Genomic DNA, 9,187 nt, shown 5'->3' on the forward strand with positions numbered 1-9,187 from the left:
ATTTCTATTTGAGCCTATTTTATGGAATCCAGTTCTTTTCTATGTTGGACTTTCATGGTTTCCATGTCTTTCCTAATCTCCTCTATTTTTTTTTAAATCTGTATCTACTTGAGACTTGCTAATTGCTTCTTTCGTTATGGTCATCATCTCTTTAGTTACCTCTGTTTTGTTTTTTGTCAAGAGACTTATTGATCAGTGTTGTTACTTATAGTACCACTGTTCATAAATTTAAGATGGGAGGTTTTTTAGTTCTTCCACTTCAGTGCCCCCTTGATTTGCCTTGGCAAGTTGGTGTTATGGTTGCATCTTCCTTTTGTGTCATGTCATTTTCTATTTTTGTTGTTGTTTATTTGTTTTCTGTGTTGAGGCCTGTAAATTTCTTATTATAGCAGGTAGCTTTATTACTAGTATCTGGACCTCTTTAGGAAATGACTACTCTTCAGAGATGTCTTCTGTGCATAGCTTCTTTTTGACATTTGGGTCTGTGCCAAGATCCTGCCTCTTCCGTTTATTAGAGATAAAGGGTTGCTGCCAATTTGGCCTACTGCCACGTTTTTTGGTACAAGACTACAGTATTGTTTATGACCCCCAGAAGATCTTGGTGTTGGCATACAAGAAAGAACATCTGATCACAACAACTATGTCACTTTGGTTAAAGTAGTACAATCAGTTATAACAGTAGTTGTTAAGTACAGTCTAAAAAATGATAAACTGTTGTACTACTACTTTTCCACCCTTAACCATAGGTACAAGAGCTCATATAGTTATATAGCATATCTAAAACAAATCAGAAAATTATATCTAATAAATATACACTCACTAGAGCAAGTTTTCTCTCAAGGGAGAAAGTTTAAAAGGGATAAAAAGAAAAAAATAGAGAAATATAAGAGAAAGAGATAAGAAGCAAGGCTGAAGGACAAAGGAATTTTATCCAAGCCTTGGGAAACGGTTGAAGAAGACAGGAGGGATAGAAAGAAAGGAAAGACAAAAAGCAATAATCTAGAAAAGAAAAAGCAAACAAAAAAGGGATTTCTGTATGATTTCAAGTCTGTAGTTATCTTTTGGGATTTATGATTTGTGGTAGTGCCCAATTCAGAACATGGCTCCACTGTCAGTGGTAGACAAAGGAGGCAGACAGAGACCAGATCTGGACTGGATCAGCCTAACAAGCCTGCAGTAAGGCTAGGGTGGGGACTGATTCTGGTGCTTTCAAATCCATAGAAGTTCAGATCCTGGCCTCTGGCTGTGGGGTTGGGGCCTGAGTCTTTCAGATTACCATACTCTGGGTATTTCTTCCTGGCCTGACCACAACTTCCTGACCCTATCTTCCTGACCCTGGACATCTACGTTTGTCACTTACCCAGTTCACTGTAGAATTTCAACAATAGTTACCCTGAGATGAAACAAACCCATGGCTGTTCTGAATCCTGGATTTAGTTGGCCCCTCCCTAAAATAGCATCTGGCCAGGTACCCTCTCCATTTGACACAGCAGTCACTTGGACTGGAGTTATACATTAGTGGTTGTAGTACACCATGTGCACTGCTCTGTTGACTGGTGTGTTTCTCCCAGGAGCCCTCTGGAGTCACTTACCTTCACTGTGTCTCTGTAGATTCAGTCTTGCTCTCGCTCCTGCCACGAGCTGAGAGCTGCTGAGTAAGTGCAGATTGCCCCCTCCTTTTCTCTATGAGTTCCAGTTTTCCCTTCAGGTCATTCCTAGGTCCCAGGGACCCACCTCACTCCTCCTTTTCCACAAGTTGTTGTTATCATGTCTGGATTCTGAATCTTAGAGAGTTGATTTGTCACTCTTTACTGCTCTGCCATCTTCTCAGAAGTCTTTGTGTTAGCTCTTCTATTGCCTGTGATCTTTAATGACCAGGTGTCATTTTCTTAAGTTGATATTCATCTGCTTAGTGTTTCCTTGTTTGGCATGTTGTACCTAGCCAGGAAAACCACTGTATTTTCTATATATCTATTTAACAATGTTGTCTACTGAAGGTTTTTTGAAGTGAGGCTGGCCTTGCACTTTAGGATTTGAATTGCTATATTTAAAATTAAACATTCAGCCAGATGTGCTAGCTCACATTTATAATCACAGCTGCTTGGAAGGCTACAGCAGGAGAATTACAAGTTCAAGGACAGATCTCAGCAACTTAAGAAGACCTTGTCTTTAAAAAAAAATTTTAAAAAAGTTTTCAGTCTCTATTTCCTTTGTTCTAAATAGATGTCATCTTTTCTTAGCCATGTAGTTAGAGCACTAATTGACATAGGGCTTACTTGTGTATAATAAGTTTGGCAGTTTAACTTTCAGTCTCATGAATAAACAAACAGGTCACCATGTGATCTAACTGGGGTTTGCTTTTTTTTCAGCATCTTTCTCCCTACTCCTTTAATGAGATATAAATAAGCAGGAGAGTAGCCAGGGTGCAGGCTGCAGGTAGAGAGAGAAGAAACCAAACATCTAAATAATCTATGAACTAGACATTTCACAAGCCTGAACGGGATAAGAATCTGCACACACAAGGCTGTCATACTTCAGGCAACCACCTGCAGGTTCAAGACAGTGGTAGAGATGACTGGCTTTGGATGCAAGGCCGTCCTTGACTCAGGCATTTCAGATTCATGGAAGACAGCATAAAACTCCCTCTTTTTAATAATCAGGGGAAATCAGGACGGCAAATTAACATGGTCTCTTATTCTCTGTGGTGCTCATTAGACAGATTCACCTTGGTTAATACCTTCATTAGGAGGTGCATTTACAACTGAAGAATTTTTTATAAAACCACCACATAAATTATTTATTTTGATTTCTCACAGTGGGTCTAGTTTTTTAAATATATCATTATTTTCTAGGGAGTGTTTTTTTAATAAAAAATCAACTAATTTTTAGTTTTCAATAGTAAAATACTTGAAAACCAACTAATATTTGTTTTTTACTTTAAAGCTTTTGGAACTACATAGAAAACTATTGAACTGTATAAATAATCATTGCTAGCTATAATATAGCCTCATTTCATTGTGTCCTTTTATCCCTTTTATTGTCCATCATTAAAAAGTGATAAGAGAGTGGCAATAATAAAATTATAAATTAAAGAGAACCCTAATTGGGGAGATAAATATTACAAGACTGCACGGTATAACACAGAAATTTAATTAGACATTATATAAATGACATCCCCTCCATTCCATAGATATTTAATGTCCTGTGTCTCCAGTGGGCTGCTTAGATCCCACATTTCTTAGGTTGCTTACTTTGACTGACAGAATTTCAAACATCAGAGTTTTTAAGACTTCTGAGAGTTATTATAACAGATCATTTTACTTAAAATCTCTAAATTATCAGCATCTTTCTGAAGTAAAAACTTCTTAGATTAAAAAGAAAAGTAAAAGCTTCTTAGATTAAAAAGTCTAGTAAGCTAGTTCTGTCATATTGCTCTAAAGTACTTTTGTTAAGACTAGTTTATCTTATATGTACAGGAAACTTCATTTCGCATTTTTTCCAGCAAAACTTAGAACTATTGGTGCCCCTTAACATTTCTTTTCTTCTTTATGAAATAAACGTGGGATCTCTCAACATTATACGCTAAGAGAAAAAGATAGGCTATATCAGTGATTCTCAAGCGGGGATATTTTAATACCCTAGGGTATGTTTGTGATTATTGCAGAGGTTCTTTTTCAGTACTGGGGAGTGAACCCAGAGCCTGCCCGGGCTGGGTAAGTACTGTCCACTGAGCTGCCTCCTCGGGACTTGCAGATGGTTTTGATAGTGAGGCCATGGTGGAGGTGCTGCTGGCATCTAATGGATGGAGGTCAGGCACAAGAGAGCTCCTATGAGAAAGGATTATCTGGTCTACAACACCACACTATCAGCAATGCTGAGGGTGCTATATAGACTATGATTTGGTAAATTAGGAGGGAAAAAGGAAAGTAAAACCCAAAATATACCAAAATGTGGACTTTTTTTTTCTTCTTTTTCACTTTTTGGCAATTTCCTATTATAGTTTTTAATGAAATGGAAATTTCTATAGGAAAATTTCTGATGCTGCAGAAATTTAAAGTCTTCAAAGTACAAGTGGAAACCATGTACCTATTACTAAATAAATGTGACTGTCTTCCTGGCTTTCAATTTAAATTGTTGTTTCTGCTTCCTTCTAAAACATTGCCAGTTTGTGTTTATTGAATATATTTAAATTTTGTGTTTGGAAAATCATTGATGTTTTTACATTTTCAAATTATTAAAAATAGCTTTTACTGTGCAGACTCATCTAAATGGATGGAATCATCTTGATGGCACATTTCTATTTCCAAATTCCTGCCATCGTAGTAGTTGGTATGCAGCTGGGTGAGGTACACCAGTAGACACAGCCAGCAGAGTGAACTGGTTAGGAAGTAGCATGTGTGTGAATAATGGCCAGAAGAATTAAACATTTCTCTTTTAGCTGGATAGATGCTAAGATCTCATTGCTGATTGTTGTCCCTTAATAAAAATTTGTATTTTAGAACTTAGTATATTATTAAATATTAAAAATGAGTTAAAAAGCACAAGTAGTACATAGAATCCTATTTTTCATCTTTAGCACCTTGACGTCCATTGTTGAATAGGTGAACATGTGTCCCTTTTCCTTGATTTTTCCCTGCAGAACACATACCAGCGAGATTTCATTGCCTTTTCTGTTTAATGTGCAGGTAGTGATGAACAGCTTGGAAAATTAGTTTACAATGCCTTGGAAACAGCCACTGGCAGCTTTGTCTTGTTGTATGAGTGGGTCCTTCAGTGGCAGAAAAAAATGGGTCCATTCCTCACCAGTCAAGAAAGGGAGAAGATTGATAAGTGTAAAAAGCAGGTAGGCACCCGCCATGGCTGCCCGAGCAAAAGTCCTGATCCCAGACTGTACATGGGAAAACAAAACAGCTCCCTGTTCACTCAGCTTGCAGAGAGGGTCCAGAATGGGGTGAGGTCAGTTTAGCCAGGGGGGATTGTGGGGGACCAGCCTCTTCACCGGATTTTTGAGCCCCTTATTCAGTGTCTCTGAGAACTTTCACAATGTGAACGAAGATCCTCAGCTGCCTTCTTCCTCTCCTCTCTCAGCCCTCATGCCACAGTGATGGTGAAACTTTTAGAGTTTTCAGTGATGACAAACAGCTGGCTGCAGCACATGTGCCATTAGTAATCATCCGTCCAAATGGGACTAACTACTATTTCATAATTGTGCTTTTTGTAATTATTAATACTTTCCCTATTCTTTTTTTAAATTAAAAAAATTTTTAATTATTATTTTTTACCTATTCTTGAAATACTGCTTCAGAACTAAATTTTTGAGAGACTGGAGGTTTTTTCCCTCTTTTACTGTGCTAGAGTCAAAGAGAATTTTAACACTCATTTGTAATACTAATGTTAAGCAAAACAGCTGCACGTTGCATGATAAAGAGGTTACGAAGCAACAGATAAAGCGTGGTTCTTCAGGATGTGTGTTTACTTACATGGAGAAAGAAAACCTGAGCCAAGCATGGTAGTGCATGCCTATAATCCCGCCTATTCTGGAGGCTCAGGCAGGAAGATGGCAACTTCTGTGTCAGCCTGGGCAGCTGAGCAAGAACCTGTCTCAGAAGGAAGGGAGAAAAGCTGGCAATGTAGCTCAGTGATAGACGCTGAGTTCAATCCCTAATACGAGGGGGGGTTTGAAGTAAATACCAGGATCATAAATTCTTTTTGGCTGGTATTTATAGAGATAATCTGTAGGTATTTTTCTTTTGTATTAACTTTTCAAAGGTTTTGTTTTTTGTTTTTTGTTTTGTTTTGTTTTTAACAATGCTAGGATCAATCCTTACCTTGCTAAGGATTCATGCATGCTGAGCAGGCATTCTTCTACTCAGTTATACTGCTGGCTCCTAATTAAGAAAATTTTGACAGTGACCTTTATTACAATCAGAAAAGTTAAAATTAGTCTTTCTTTTTTCTAGTGGCTATATCTCCACAGAAATGGATTTTAAAAGCCATCCCCTACTCCCATTTTTTTCCTTTTTCCCCAAGACATGGTCTCACTAAGTTGGTACATGGCCCAGGCTAGGCTCAAATTTGTGATCCTCCTGTCTCACTTCCCAGAGTGCTGGGATTACAGGCGTGTGCAACTATGGCCAGTTTATTCACTAACTTTGTAATATTTGAACACTAGGTTTTGAAATCCAAGTTCAGAGTTCACTATATTTTTCCCATCTTTATAAACTATTAGGTTAACGATACCATTTAGGGAAGGTTGACTTTAGGGAATATTTGTTTTCCCTCTCATTTGAAAGTATTTTTTTTTCCCTTATCAGATTCAAGGGGCAGAAACAGAATTCAACTCACTGGTAAAACTGAGCCATCCGAATATAACACGCTACTTTGCAATGAATTCCAAAGAGCAAGACGACTCTATCGTGGTGGACATTTTGGTGGAGCATGTCAGTGGGGTCTCCCTTGCTGCACATCTCAGCCACTCTGGCCCCATCCCCACGCATCAGCTTCGCAAGTACACAGCTCAGCTCCTGTCTGGCCTGGATTACCTGCACAGCAACTCCGTGGTACACAAGGTCTTGAGTGCGTCGAATGTCTTGGTGGACGCAGAGGGCACTATCAAGATTACTGACTACAGCATTTCTAAGCGCCTGGCAGACATTTGCAAGGAGGATGTGTTTGAGCAAACCCGAGTTCGTTTCAGTGACAATGCCTTGCCTTATAAAACGGGAAAGAAAGGGGATGTTTGGCGCCTTGGGCTCCTGCTGCTGTCCCTCAGCCAAGGACAGGAGTGCGGAGAGTACCCTGTGACCATCCCCAGTGACTTACCAGCTGACTTTCAGGATTTCCTCAGGAAGTGAGTGTCCTAGAGCTGCCCCCATTGCAATCTAGCCATGTACTTTTGGTTGTGCTCAAGTGTGCCAGTCATCCAAGTGCTGGGGAAGCCGCAGTAGAAGAACAGGACGAGGGTTGTTTCCTTGCTCTCCCAGCCCTTTCCTAAGCTCCTCTGTCTTTCTCATTATGTCTGTTAGTCCTTTAACTGCCACATTCTCCTAAGTACACTTGGGCTTAGTAATTGATTTTCAAACTACTTTTGAGAGGCTGCCTGGAATCCTGCAGGAAGGACATGTCCCCTACTCCTGCTGTCTCAGTAGAGGCTGCTGCATGGGAAGAGCCCTGGGAGGTCCAAGTCATGGTCTTCAGGGCTGTGATTCTGACCGTGAGTCTTGCAGCCATTCTTCCTCATTGGCCGTTTCATTCAGCCACACCATAGGATGCTCTAGCCAGAGCGTTTGCAGTACTGTGAAGTGCAGGTGCACACTGATTTACAAACCCAAGTTGTATCCAGTTTGAGAGACCCTTAACTGCGAGGCTTCCTCGGGCCTGAAGTCTTTGTGCAGCCAAGTCCTTCTGTGGAGTGTTTCCTTCTTTAGCCCTGTGTGCTCTCGGTGCAAGCCAGAGAGAAGTCCTCTCTGTTTCTGTTAAGTGGGGCCTCCCTCCAGTGCGGACTTTCCCAGGTTCCCCTGGTGCGCACTTCCTGCAGAAGTGACCAGGCCTGGGTTTTTCCTGTTCCGCAGCACTCTGTCTTGCCTTTCACCTCTTTTTCCCTTGACCTTCAGGTTTATATCCTTGGTCTACTCACTGTATTTCTTTTCTTGTCTTCACATTTCTTTCCCTATTCCCGTCTTTATCAGTTGCCAGTTCACCTGTTCCTTAATGTCACTTCTGTCATTTGCTCTGTCACCCTCTCTCACCCATTACAAGTGTTCAACTACCTGTGCTTGACGGGTGCCATGTAACGAGGCTTCTGTCAACAGACCGCACACATGGTTGTGGCCCCAGAAGATTATATTGCCTAGTGATGCTGTAGCCTTGTTGATAAATGCACTCTGCGTTGTTCCCAGGGTGACAGAATCACCTAGTGGCTCATTTCCAAGAATGTATCTCTGTCACTAGCACCACATGATTGTATTTAAGTGAAGTATTTTCTATGAACCATGGAATCAAAGTCATCATAATCTACTGGGAAGGGTCCACCTTGATTCTGTGTGCTGTATTCTTTCCTTAAAGTATATAAAAATCTAAGATTTTTTTTTATTACATCTTTTAAATGCAATAGAACTTTTAAAATCTTATTTAAATGCACTCTGACAATACGTTGGATGAAATGATGAGTATAGGAATGGAGTCACTGATGGAAAGACTCATTCCAGTCTTCCGAATGTCAGTTTGAGCTTTCTGGCTTTCTTGATTGGCCAAGAGTAATTAAGTAAAAATAAACAGTAGAAATTGTATATTGTTTAAAATAGCACAGCAGGTTTAAATAGAATACATTTTTCAATTTTGCCGGTTCTCACAGAAATAGCTCTATGTGCTTGTCAGTTTTGAACTTGAGATCAGCATTGTTTCTCTTTCTTTTCACACACTTGTCCTTTGGAGTATTTTATCTGTTCCTCTCTCTTCTGAGAGTGCTTTGATGGACTGTGCTTGTTTGGGAGGGAGCTTCAGGGTATTGTTTTGCTACCTTTGCTGTCCATCCCTAAAGAATGAAAGTGTAGCGACTTTTCATCTGCAGTGACATTTTCACTGCTTGGGGAGCACCCTACAGAGAAAGGTGTGCTTGCAAACCGGCCTCTCTGGGTAAGCGTTCAGATGTCAGAGCCACACGTCTGGGTCAGGCTTCCTGGCAGAGCACTGAAACTGTGATCCGAGCTTCCTCCCCAGAAAGTGCTGATAGCACAAGATTGTGGAGTGAGTCTAGAAAGTGCTTCCACCAACGACGTGCGCCCCTCAGTCACACTGACCGATGAATGTCACTTCTAACTGTGCGGAAGGGTGGCCATTCCTTTCTGCTGTCTGCTTCAAAGGAGGACTTGGATTTGTCTTTTTTGCTAACAGCCACTGTGTTGCCAAAATCATGGGTTGTTTCAAAGATTTGCATCTTTTTAAGTGAGATCTTGGTGATATAAACATCTCTTAAAAATAGAATTCATTCTGGATAGGTATTAAAATTTTTCTGCCCCAGATCTGTTACTATGTCAGTAACGTTAATTCACAGTTGAGTTAGAGTGAATATTGGGTGTTTCTAAAGCCCCACGTGGCATGTACAGAGATGTTTGTTGCCTTTTTTTTTTTTTTTTTGGTTTTTCTCTGGTACCGGGAACCGAACTCACGACCTTGCGCTTGCCAGGCA

At 40.3% G+C, this 9,187-nt stretch overlaps 1 protein-coding gene across 1 annotated transcript in view; it reads left to right on the forward strand.

Annotated features, from left to right (window-relative positions):
- The window catches only part of Eif2ak4 (eukaryotic translation initiation factor 2 alpha kinase 4), a 107,706-nt gene that overhangs the window by 35,669 nt on the left and 62,850 nt on the right, over nt 1-9,187 (forward strand). Inside the window, exons 8-9 of the mRNA XM_005381212.2 lie at nt 4,686-4,843; nt 6,315-6,850. Coding sequence (XP_005381269.1) covers nt 4,686-4,843; nt 6,315-6,850 — 694 coding nt within the window. The remainder of the gene's footprint in view (nt 1-4,685; nt 4,844-6,314; nt 6,851-9,187) is intronic.

Source organism: Chinchilla lanigera, unplaced genomic scaffold (genome assembly GCF_000276665.1).
Source record: "Chinchilla lanigera isolate Chin_1 unplaced genomic scaffold, ChiLan1.0 scaffold00015, whole genome shotgun sequence".
Taxonomy (NCBI): domain Eukaryota; kingdom Metazoa; phylum Chordata; class Mammalia; order Rodentia; family Chinchillidae; genus Chinchilla; species Chinchilla lanigera.